The sequence below is a fragment of the Anolis sagrei genome, chromosome 1, assembly GCF_037176765.1.
Source record: "Anolis sagrei isolate rAnoSag1 chromosome 1, rAnoSag1.mat, whole genome shotgun sequence".
Lineage (NCBI taxonomy): Eukaryota > Metazoa > Chordata > Lepidosauria > Squamata > Dactyloidae > Anolis > Anolis sagrei.
The window spans coordinates 48668875-48681800 of NC_090021.1; the positions used below are offsets into that span (position 1 = coordinate 48668875).

The 12926-nt window shown below is 39.4% G+C and overlaps 1 protein-coding gene across 3 annotated transcripts in view; it reads right to left on the bottom strand.

Moving 5' to 3' along the window:
• The window catches only part of TMEM63B (transmembrane protein 63B), a 95819-nt gene that overhangs the window by 40131 nt on the left and 42762 nt on the right, over positions 1 to 12926 (bottom strand). For 2 of the 3 annotated variants that reach the window (XM_060754044.2, XM_060754043.2), the window contains exons 2-3: positions 2702 to 2903; positions 928 to 1011 (exon numbers count right to left, since the gene is read on the bottom strand). In XM_060754044.2, coding sequence (XP_060610027.1) covers positions 928 to 1011; positions 2702 to 2881 — 264 coding nt within the window. In that variant the 5' untranslated portion in view covers positions 2882 to 2903. The remainder of the gene's footprint in view (positions 1 to 927; positions 1012 to 2701; positions 2904 to 12926) is intronic. The other variant, XM_060754045.2, reaches the window with a different exon arrangement.

The window sequence follows — 12926 nt, forward strand, 5'->3', positions numbered from 1 at the left end:
TGGTGTCTGAATCCAAACCTAGAAGTTATCTCTAGCTTGCACCCTTCTGACTATCTTCTTGGTTTGTGAAAAATCTCTCTCAACACACAGGCATTTGGTCATGACATTTTATTCCTTCTCTGACTTATTAATTTTAAATGTGGGTCTTTTAAAAGCGTGTCCATTTTATTTACCATTGTCAAGAAAAATGTGATGTTATTTTATTGTAATGCACTACTGGGCTTGGCCTCATGTAAGCCATCCCGAGTCCCCTTTGGTGGTGGGGATGGTGCTGGGGTATAAATAAAGATTATTATTATTATTATTATTATTATTATTAATGTGATACATTTCATTGAATTTATTAATGCCAACTTGAGTACTGTGGAGAGGTGGATTGATATACCCAAGACACCTGTAAGAAAAGTTAGTCTGTGAAATGCTTCCCTTTAGGACATAGATTATGCTGGTCTCTCCAAATTAGCACTTGAACAATAATCTCACTAACACATAAACACACATGGCCTGGAGAGCTGGCCATTAGAAAGACTGTACTTCTTAACTATTGTAGGAGAAAAACAATAATGTTAGCAACAACTCTGCCTTGAAATAACACTTGCTATCCAAAGAACTTAATAGCTAATTCTATATATCACCATTATCATTATTTATACTTCCCCTTTCCCCAAAACCAAGATTAAAGGCTGCTGTACTGAAAGAGGAATGAGGCTAGGACTGGTCATGCTAATTGGGGAATTCAAGGAGTTGCAGCCCAAAACACTAACTTGATGAGATTTGGGACCAATGGCTGTTTTATACAGCACAACTGCTTTGAACACAAGGGGAATTTTAAAAATGTTGTGAGATATGGCACAAGTGGCTGCTATACTAACTGGTATTGGACTCAAGAGGACATTTCAGCATTGTTATAGTAACGGAGAGTTTTACTTGCCTGTCAGCATCAGTCACCAGCGCCAGACGCCCATAATCCCAGGCCACTTTACGTAAAATGGAAAAAACAAACAGTAGTGCCTGCAGAAAGGCAAACAAGAAAATGTAAGCCAGAGTTCTCAAGGATGGCTATCTTTCGCCCAGCTCACTTGACATCATTGTAATGTTCCCAATAATATATAACAAACAGGAAAGCTAGCTTACTGTATATTGCAAACCAAAACTACAAAGGCCAGTGAATCTCCAAATTCATCACAAAATAATATTAGGTTAAAAAAAGGAAGCAAATATTGTTTCTGCTGTGATTAACACCCCATAGTTACTCGAGTCTAAGGCACCATTGAATTCAATGCACACCTTAATGTTCAAAAACCTGAAACCCCCCCAAAAAGTGTTTGCTGACAAATGTAATGCACAGCAGCAAAGGAGGCACTCTTTGTAATATGGCCATAACAGTTGCAGTCTGCTTAGGATTCCTTCTTTAAAAGCAAAAGTGGTAGAACACCAAAGCTTTCAGCAATGGAAAAGAATCCTTGGATGCATCTATGTTGTACAATGAATCCACTTTAACTGCCTTGGTTCAATGCTATGGAGTCATGGGGACTGTAGTTTTACTACCAAGGAGTGCAGATGCCTCACCAAACTACAAATCCCAGGATTAGTTAGCATTGGTCTATGACAATTAAATTACAGATGACATCCCTCAAAGAGGAGCTCCAGGTGCAGTTCCTGAAATGGCTTCCTTTTTTTTTTTTTTGTTTTAACTCAGCACTAAGGTTACTGTATTTCGTGAATCTAATGCACACCCTAATTTTGGCAAGGTGATTTAGCAAAAAAAAAACAAAAAAAACAACAAAAACAACAACAACAACAAGAAAAGGAAAAGGTGAGCATTAGGTTCAAGTATATCTACAGTGTGTTAACCTCAAACATGATGAGCTGGTAATTGTGCTATTTTTATTTTAATAGTGTGGACATTGGTGTAGAATTTGGCATCCCACACAAATATTTCTGGGACTTCAATTTCCAGGATAAAAACATTAACATTCAAGTCCTTAATATTTCTAGCATTTTAAAATACAGTGCACAATAGCATAGATATTCAGAAGAAAAATCTTAAATGTACCTTCAATTGCTGAAATGCATATCAAGCTAATAATAAACATAGCTGTAATACTTAACTTGCTCCTTAATAGCAAAATATTAGTGAGTGTGGAAGGAAAAAAAAGGTTGCTTACAAGATGTGGGAATCGCATGGCCCTCCAGATAGTTTTGGACTGGAATTCCTAGCATTCATCACCACCACTGACTATGTTGTTTAGGGCTGTTGGGAGTTGAAATCCAACATCATCTGAGGACTACATGATTTCTAACTCTGTATTAAGACCTGAATCTAATTTCTAGTCCCAAAAGCAGCCTCAATGAATCAATAGGAACTGCAATTTGAACTCAGTATTCAAGTTCTTCCATTAATTCAAAGGGTCTGGAATAGTTGGTGGTAGGAAATGGATTAATGTTTCTCATAATCTCCAGTTCAAAATCTGAAAATGAATTCTACTGAAGGCCAAAGTTATCTTGTAAGAGTACAATTCTCTGAATCCCCCACTCAAGAATAGGGCACCTCTTTTTTTCATGAGGAAGATTCCAGGTTCAAGTCCTTACATGTCAGCTTAAGCCAATAAAGGTCTGTGCCACCATATAATTTTGCTTCTAGAGCTGCACCAAGTAGTAACAGTATTCTTGCCCCAAGCCAGATATCAACAGTACTTACAAGAAAACACATAAAATCAAGGGCGAGAACAGTGGGCACCCCTCCGAAGGGCAGGCCCTGCAGCACGGTGCTGCGGATGCGGGCGCTGTAGCAATAGTCCTTGGTGCTGTTGTTGCTGCAGCTGGAGGATCTGCAGGTAGTTTCGACCGCGCCCAAGGCGACGAACACAAAGGGAAGCATCTCTATTGCTTCATTGTTTTACCTGTGGAAGGAAGAAGAAAACCTCATTAGAAGCTGAAGGAGAAATGCTAGTTTAGTTGGCATCTCAGATCATGCGAGATGAAAACAGCCAAGGGACCTGTTTGCCCACGCTTCTCTCCCTGGCCCTACCTCTTGCATTGCATGGGCTCAGAAGACAAGAACTCCTTGAACTGGCAAGCTAGACAGCTGATGAGGCCCACCTGTCCCCAAGCCAACAACTTTTTATTCCTGCCAGTACTAAAGCAAGTATTGCATAAAATCAGAGCTTGGAATGAACTTAATTTAGTTACATTTGACTAGTTAAGTTCTAATGTATTTCCCTTTCTGCTGATGAGACTTAATAATTAAAATGCTGGATAATAGTACTCACTATTATATGTTGAAATAAATTCAAGATTTTGAATTATTTTTCATTTTGGGGTAGCTGGTCTCAGGGAAAGGATACTTGGAATGGACAAAACCAGGTAGCATTTGCACTGCTGAATTAATGCCATTTGATAGCACTTTAACTGCCATGGGTCAATGCTATAGCGTCATGGGAGTTGTAGTTTGATGATGCACCAATATTTTGGTCAGAAAAAAGTTAAAGACTCTGCAAAACTATAACTCCATGATCACACAGCATTGGGCCATGGCAGTTAACTCTATAGTGTAGATGCTAATTAATGTTAGAAATTAAAGCTAGGAAGGATTACATTTGCGACTTCTGACACATACAAGAAAAGGGCCATTGAAAAAACAATTATTCCAGTGAGCAGAAAATATTCTGCATATTGTCAGAGGCATTCAATAATTCCAATTAAGAATTCTCCATCCTTGACTCATTGGCTACTCTTTGTATCCATACACTGCTGACTTCAGTACTCCATTGCAATACTGTCCTCTTAACTGAAATTAGCACAAAATTACTTATTTATATTTTCCAATCCAGACAAAGTATTCAAACTGTTTACAGGATGAAGAAATTGCCTACATATTTTTATCAGACAGTATGGAGAGATGAGTGACACAGGCCAGTGGTTCCCAACCTTTTTTTGACCAGGGACCACTCTCCAACATTATGACCAAAAAGGCTATGAATCGGTTTTTGGTCAACTTTAGATTTTGTTTGGTTATTTGGGGTGCTGATTTGGAAAATTGCATTGGGTAGATCACATCAGATCTAGTAGTCACCATCTGCTCGCCCACAGAAAACCATATTTAATAAGCCTCGGCGCTATAAGAGGGTTTCGCAAGACCACACACTTTCATTGTTTAGTCATGGTGAGGCCGCGGACCATATTTAAGTTCTTGCAGACCACTGGTGGTCCATGGATCACAGGTTGGGAACCACTGCATTAGACTGGAGGGCTGGTGGTTCAATATATCTACAGGGAAGTTTTTAAAAATTACAAAAAGAACATTTTTGACAGACAAAATGTGCCACTGGTTGGAGAGAATAGTGACAAACGCACAATATTCTGTAATTTCAATTTTTTTTGAGAAAATAATACTAGTAATGATGCAATGAATGAAACTTTGCCCCCATTAATATTAAAATAACAAGTCATTTTCCACATTTCTAAATACCAGGGTTAGTCTTTTTTTTAGAGATTTTTTAAAAAATCTCTAATATACTGGTAAGGAGATATGTTAATAGACTCATTTCATCTGTTTTCTGTGGGTTAAATGCAGAAGATATTTTCTTTGTAAAATATTCCAATTACATATCATTAAGCTAACATTTGATATGAAGTAATACGGAAGCAGTATGCAGTGTATATGACTTCAAATTTAATTATGAGTTTTAATTATAATTGTTTGAATATATATCCTTTTATAACTGGGACTGGTATTGTTTTGTTATGCTCTTTTAACAATATGTATTTTTCATTGATGTTCATGTTTTATAACTATTATATGCATCTAGGAAGGGATGGGTAAGAAACAATCATTATCATCATCATTATCTTATTGAAGTAGCCTCGTAGTGACCGCATGAATTTTGTAATATTCTTAGAACACTTATAGTTTTTTTTTTTACGGTTCCTTCCTCCGAAACAAACTCTATAGCATCTTCTATTCACTAATGGTCTCCCATACATATACTAATCAAGGCTGAGTTTGCTTAACATCCAAGATCAGACAAAATCTGGTGCCTTTAGAGTATTTATATAATATGCCAAAGCTCATGCTTCCCTATGAGATACCTCCATGCCTATTGCTGGACGCACACGAAGGCACTACATCTCTTATTGATCCAAGAGCACTTTGTTTCTGGCTACTATCCTTGAGGGTTTACAAATTGGTGAATGGTCAAAGTTACAATAAGAAAATAACATATATGAGGGTACAAGAACAAAAACAATGCTTCCCATATCCCTTGTAAAAGTAGTGCTGCATATATGGTTTTGATAAACCTGTAGTGTATTTTAAGATACATATTTTGCAATGTGTGCACTAGTTTTGGAAATATCCAAAAGGTCTGCGAGACTTTGAGATATATTTGTAGCCCTAGGCCTGGACTGGGACTATCAATGATGCCCTCTTTCTGGAGTTTGCATCTGTCCCTTGTATCTCTCTTGAGGGACACTGGGAACACCCAGTGCTGACCAAGTGTAACCTGCTATGTACAAAACATTCTGTCCAATTGGTCCTAAGTACATGGTCATAGCTTCCCCTTTTTACTAATTATAAAAGAATGCAATTTACAAAAATAGCTTCACACAAAAAAGCTCCTTCCAAGCTAATAGGAAATCAAAATTTGGTTCATTCTAACTCTAACTGGGCCCCTGGTGGTGCAGCTGGTTTAACCACTGAGCTGCTGACTGAAAGCTTGGCGGTTCGAATCAAGAGAACGGAGTGAGCTCCCACTGTTAGGTCCAGCTTCTGCCAACTTAGCAGTTCGAAAACATGCAAATGTGAGTAGATCAATGGGTACCACTTCTGCAGGAAGGTAATGGCGGTCCATGCAGTCATGCTGGCCACATAACCTTGGAGGTGTCTATGGACAACACGGGCTCTTTGGCTTAGAAATTGAGATGAGAACCACCATTCCCCCAGAGTCAGATACAACTAGGCTTAATGTCAGGGGAAACCTTTACCTTTACCCAACCTCTAAATGAAATGTGCATAACTCATTTCTTCAAATGCAGAACTGATCAGTGGTGTGTGGCTAACAAAAGGATTCTTATACAAAAGCCAAAACGTTAGTTCCTATGCTGTCTGAAGGATTCTGGGAGTTGTCATCTAAATAAGGAACTTTTCCAACTTCTGACTGAAAGGCTACCTATCAGATTTTGAGATATTTAGCTTGAAAAGCAGACTGGCATCCCAACAGCAGCAACTGGTAATGGAACAGGCTTTGTTATGAAATCTGTATAGCTGAAATCCTCCCCTTGCTCTCGCAAATTAATTACTATTGCCTTGAATGAGTACAGGTCACATGGATTCAAGCTGGCAGAAGAAAGGTAAACAAAGGGCCATGCAGAGTATTGATTGACAAGCTATGCATACAGGGAATCACCTCAAAGCTGGAGGACTTTGTTGATTTAATAGGAGGCAGGAAGAAGAGCTGGGAAGGTAGCCACATAATGCATTAAATTCATTGCAGAGATAGGTCAGAAAAGATAGGAAAATACTGCCAGTGTGATGGTTGGCTAAAACGATGAAAAGCAGAACAGCAGGGCTGAGTCCTAAGAAAGGCAGTGGGAGGAATGTCTGCAAGAAAAGAATAGTGAGGCAGATACCAAACTGAAGAAAGTGTGAGTAACTTTGGGGCGGGGAGAGTGGACAGATGAATCGAAAGGAAAGTGTAGGTCTTCTTACCTACACAAAAAGTTAAAGATAAAGCAGGGAAAGGCACTGTGGTTAATCCTCTACTATCTTTCTCAGCTACTTTTAAAATATCCTGGGGTGCATCTACACTATAGCATTAATGAAGTTTGAGTCCACTTTAACTGTCATGGCTGTGGAATCATGGGAGATGTAATTTGGTGAGATTCAAGCACGTTTTGTCAGAGAAGGCTAAGGATCTTGTAACATTAAAACGTATATAGTATTAGGCATTAGGCATGGTAATTAAAGTGAAGTCAAACTGCATTAATGCTACAGTATAGATGCAACTCTAGCACCCTGTTGAGAAGACTTGGATATTACTTGCCCACACATGTCCCAGTTTTAATCTGAGGGTATTAATACTCCAGCCATTCAGGGGATTGGGAGTATGCAGGATGATGAGATTATCCCTTAAAATGTTATAATGAGAACTTGCAACTGATAATTCAGAATAGCTTGCTAACCCATCACCTGATATTCAGAATATCCTGCCTGAAGTGGAAGTAGAATGGCAAGTAGGATATGGGTGGGGAGGTTACAAGTTGAGTAACCTCTTATCAGAGAAAGGGGTCAAACCAGGTAGCCTGTGATAGCCATCTGTCAGTTCTAAGAAGAATGTGTTGATTGTTGTTTCTCTCCCCACTGTTCTCTCACAGCTGCGATTCTTGAAAAGAGTCACTTTCTAGTCCAGTGCCATCCAGTCCTGACAGACTATGCAAAATTGTTCCACAAGCTGTCATTTTTGCTTAATCATTTGTCTGTTCTTCGAGTTCAACTGATCCTTCCATTATTATTCTGCACTATACCTCTCCTGCATCCTGGAATCAAAAAAATTACAAGGCTAACTGTGTTGCATAAATGTATATGAGTACACAATTTCAAAATTCATCTTGCAGAGATGCCTGTATTGGGTTAACCAAAAGACACAAAATACATCTCACTATCTTTCGAAGCTCACTGTTTTTTTCATCAGGCAAAACGAAGAAAATGGCACATAGCGGAAGGAATGTGATGTTGTTGTGGTCATATCCTCTATGTCAGTAGTTCTGAACCTGTGGGCCCCCAGGTGTTTTGGCCTACAACTCTCAGAAATCCCAGCTAGTTTACCAGCTGTTAGGATTTCTGGGAGTTGAAGACCAATACATCTGGGGACCCACAGGTTGAGAACCACTGCAGTTTACATGTTTGCTTTGAGATGCTGCAAATGTTTTTGAGTACATGCTGGTGAGAGCATTCACTGTATCCCACCACTGGCTGATGTCTGATTCCTTGGGGAAGCCCCCCCCCCCACCCTGAGGCTACATCTAGATATTATATCCCTGACATTCCAAAAACCCTGTTGGTCTCTCCTCCCTTGGTAACCGAACAGCTGAAGGCATTTACTTTCCCAGGTATTTGGTCCATTAGGGCAGTGGTTCTCAACCCGTGGGTCCCTGGATGTTTAGGCCTTCAACTTCCAGAAATCTTAACAGCTGGTAAACTGGCTGGGATTTCTGGGAGTTGTAGACCAAAACACTTGGGGACTACAGGTTAAGAACAACTGCATTAGGGAGAAGAAATGTTAATATACTTGTTACCAAAAAAAAAGTTACTGTTGTTTATCACTTGCCCTTGTGTTACTTGACTTTAATGTTTTATTGCATTGTGGCATCTATGTGCTCTCATTAGTAAACTCTACAAGTTGCATCTGAGAACTGTAACAGTAAATGGAAAAACCAGTGATCCCACAAATCATAAATACATTGAACAATTAGAGGAATGACTGCTGCAGGCAGCTCTTCAAATTTCACAACATAGACCTCAAATAGCTTTTAGTGAAGCACTTTACCTTTGTGCTTTGTGCTCAGACCCTATCACTGAGTTGTCTTAGAAGAGAAGTTCAACAAGGATACCATGCTGAAGCATTTGCATTCTGCATAGCAGGGGTTGACACCAGGCAGAGACTAGGCTGGGCTGTGCAAGGCTTGGTTAACAATGCCCTGTCTTGTTGAGAGAAAGAGACAGAAAGATAGAAGACAGTAGATATTTTACTTGTGAACTGAACTACCATTGTAACCAGAGAAGACCTGGATCTGGAACAATATAATAACCCCAATCAATTCCTGGGCTAAATCTAATTGTTTGCCTCATCTTGAGTAGACCCATAAAATAATGGAACTTTCATATCAATTTATTTATCATGCTCCCATTGACTGAATGGATTTACTCTGGTTGGGAGAATAATTTGAATTTATTTGGGCCTCTTGTTATTCCGCTAAGGAAACTATTCCAGATCAAATAGTTCCAGATCAAACTGGTCCAGACCAAGGAAATCCAATTAATTATTTTTTATATGGCTGAACAGAATTGGAATCTTAGAAGTAAAAGATTGAAGAATAATCTTCTTCTTCATCTAAGCTTTTGGATAATGTGCTTCCTTCTGATATGTGGGCTAAATGAAGCAAGACCGGTTGGCTGAGGCCACATCCTGGGAAAAAGAAGGGAATGGTGCTGATGGACTGGACTGATCCTCTGCCACTCAATTCATCCCATTTATATATGAGACATGAACCATCCAATATACTGAATTAGATATGTGTCAACATGTGGAAAGCACAACCATCTTTTCTCCTTCATCTCCACATCTGCTTCTCTCCTTCTAATGGAGAGTGACCAATGCTACTTGGTGTTTCAGCTATGTGCGTGCTCTTCCTCAACCAGAAACCTTAAAAATTAGCTTCTGATTATGTGGAAAGTTTTCCCAAGTAGGAAAAGGTCAGTCCCCTGACTTAGCATCATAAAGTTGGAAGAGACCACAAAGGCCATCCAGTCCAACTGCCTGCAATGCAGGAACACACAATCAAAGCACTCCTGACAGATGGATATTCAGCATCAGTTTAACTTCCAGAGAAGGACACTACACTCTAAGGCAGTATATTGCACTGCTGAACAGTTTTTACTGTCAGAAAGTTTTTCCTAATGCCACTCTCCATGGGATGAGAGTGATGGGAACTGGAGGCATGTATTCCCAACAGGGTCAGCCATGGTGGCAAGGTCACAGGGGAGGAACTGGTCAAAGCATGATCTGAAAACCTCAACGGTGGAGCAGGCACATGATAACATGGTATATGTTACAATGGTTGTGACAGCGAATGAAGGCTGCAACAGATAAGAGGCCACTGGTTGTCCTGTTATCCATGCCATTGGATCAAAACCTCTTTCTGTGAAAACTGTGTGTTGGTCACTGTGCACCAATGCCCATATATAAATAAATTTGTGCGCTGGCATTTTCCACGACAAACCACAATCATACTCAGCCACAAGTGATTGCATGTAGCAGCATTGTTCTCCAGAAATGTTCTAAAAAACAGCTGTTTCCAGCCTGGTGCCTTCCGGATGTGTTAAGCTATAGCTCCCTTCAGACTGTGTCTGCATCAGCAAAGGCTATGAATCATAGAATCATAGAATAGTATGCTGCGAGTAATGAGCCAACATCAATTGCACTATAACATTCGGTGAGCGTGAAGCTGGAGAATATATCTATGAATGTATTGTAATTATTGGAGCCTAGTAACTATTTTTAAAATGGTATACTTTTTAATACACCTTCCATTGCATTCTCAGACTGCCACTTTGTTATACAGTCTGTTTCATTTAGACAGACTTTAACATTCTTACGGATGTTAAAGAGTATCTGCTTTCACTTTGTGTCTTTAGTTTTGCTCAATTATGTTAACTTTCAATTGCCCCAAAGTTTCAGTTACAAGAAAGTAGTAGAAGCTTCTAAAGTACACACAATTGAAAATGAAATTACATAAATAAATCAGAGCAAACTAGAATGGCAGTTTCAGGTAGAATAAAACTTGATTGTTCTCCTTTTGTAGTAATCACCCTCCTAAATCATCAAATGTTTTTGAGAAATAATTTTCTAATTGATTTCAAGTATAAATTATTCTTCTGTGCATGTCAATGCATAACTATGAGTTGTTTTTGGAAGGACTGTGAATTTTCTAACATCCAGTTCACACGTATTTTTGAACACATGGGTCCCATACCTCCACAGGAAAAGGTATTATAACGCAGAATTGGCTATATCAAAGGACATTACTTTTATAATAATAAAAGTAATTAAGCCTGGGAAACAATTAGGCTTCAGAACATGCATCTCAAAATAACAGCTACATTGGAGCATCAATATGCATGCCACATAAACGGTGCTAAAAAGTACATAAACATTGTTTATGGCTTATCCAGATGTCCTCCAGACATGTGGAACTTCTTCTCAATAGTTATGCTGACTGGGAATTATGGGGGTTGTCACTATTACTGTGTTTCTTTGAATAATTTCCAACCTATGACACCTCTTATGTTGTTTAGTAGTAGTTTCCATTGCCGTCCTCTGAAGCTGAGAAAGTGTGCCTTGGCCAAGGCCACCTAGTAGGTTTTCATGGCTGAGGGGGGATTGAACCTTGTTCTCCAGAGTCATAGTCCAGCACACAAACACATACCATGCTGGCTTTCTGGGATTGTAGTCCAATATGATGGAAGACACCAGGTTGAGAAAAGATATTTCAAGAAAAGGAATGGGGAACCTCTCTTCCTGAGGACCAATCCATATCTGTTCCAATTTACCCCTTTTTAATTCTCAAAGCCACGCCCCCTTTTCCATAACAGTAAGAGCTTTAAACCAAAATATGCTGATACTGTATTTGTGATTCCATCCTTTTGTCTTTAGTCATGCACTGTGGAGCATAGGCCTCCGGAGCGCATAACCATCTTGGGAAGAGAGGATGAAGTGATATGATTTTAGCACAGCAATTTGATATGGCCATAAAGGCTGAGGATGGTAGGAACTGTAGTTCGGTCTATCTATCATCTGTTTCGGGATGGTTACCCTAAACACATAAAAGTTTATAGGTCTGTTCATTTCTAAGGAAACCATTGTGGTTCCCAGTACTGGCAAAAGGAAAAAATATTATTTAAGATGTAACAAAGCAAGACATAAAATGTTAGTGATTGTATGTACTGTAAGTGAAATTGAATGCTTGCTGCAGCATGTTAATAATCAAGCGGACATTTAATTAAGTAATTAGAGAGGATATGTTGTGGATAAATATGGATGAGATCCGAATTAGAATCAAAAGCAGAGAAACCAAAGAAAAGACAGTCTGTGACAGCTGGAGGGGAAAACACTGAAAAAGAAACCCAGCCAAAACTTGTGAAAGCTCCTCTTTGGACTAAAGTATCCACCATCATAGTTGCCATTCTATGCAGTCTGGGGACTCCTAGGAGCTGTCATCCAGAAAAAGTAACATCCTGTGTATTGTCAAAAGCTTTCATGGCCACAATCACTGGGTTGTTGTAGGTTTTTCGGCCTGTATGGCCATGTTCTGGAAAAATTCTCCCCTGACATTTTACCTGCATCTGTGGCAAGCATGGATAACATGACAACCTTACAACCTCTAAGGATGCTTGCCAGAGATGCAGGCAAAATGTCAGGAGAGAATACTTCTGGAACATGGCCATACAGCCCGAAAAATCAACAACAACCCAACATCCTGTGGTTTGCACCTAACTCCTAAAGATAAAGCTGGTGGATCATCTAATGTCTGGTATAATGTATAAATGAGAATGTAAATGTGTATAAATAGTGTGCAAGCAGGTCAGTAATATTCATATGGATCAGGAAATCACAGTAGCAACTAGGAGACACAAATTCCCAGATGGCAAATAATTATCCCTTTTATGTCTTTGCTTATGAACTATAGGTTTGTGGCATACAGAATCCTGACTAATGGATTGACAGGAGCTTACTTACAGTTGGACTCTGTCATGGGGGGCAGAGTCCAGGATCATTAGCACTAGCTGCATTGTGGTTAGAACAAAGTCTCCCTGTGCTCACTCCCTCCAGTGATATTTCAAGGAGAGAAAACTTACTAACTGGGCGAGTGGGGGGTGGTTGAGCATAAGAGAACAATACATGCAGATCGGTTACAGAAGAGGTCAGGAAACACTTCCAAGGCAAAAGGCCAGCATTGCAGCAAACAAGCCTGGAAGGGCACCAGAGCAGTGTTTTCCAACAGCGGAGAATATGAACATGATGTAAGGCATCCAATCTGTCTTTCAAGTTCCCCTGTGATATGAAGATGCCTACCATGGGCAACAGCAGAAAAGAACAACAAAAACGTAATTAATACTAACAGATAGTGTGGTGTAATTACAAACATAT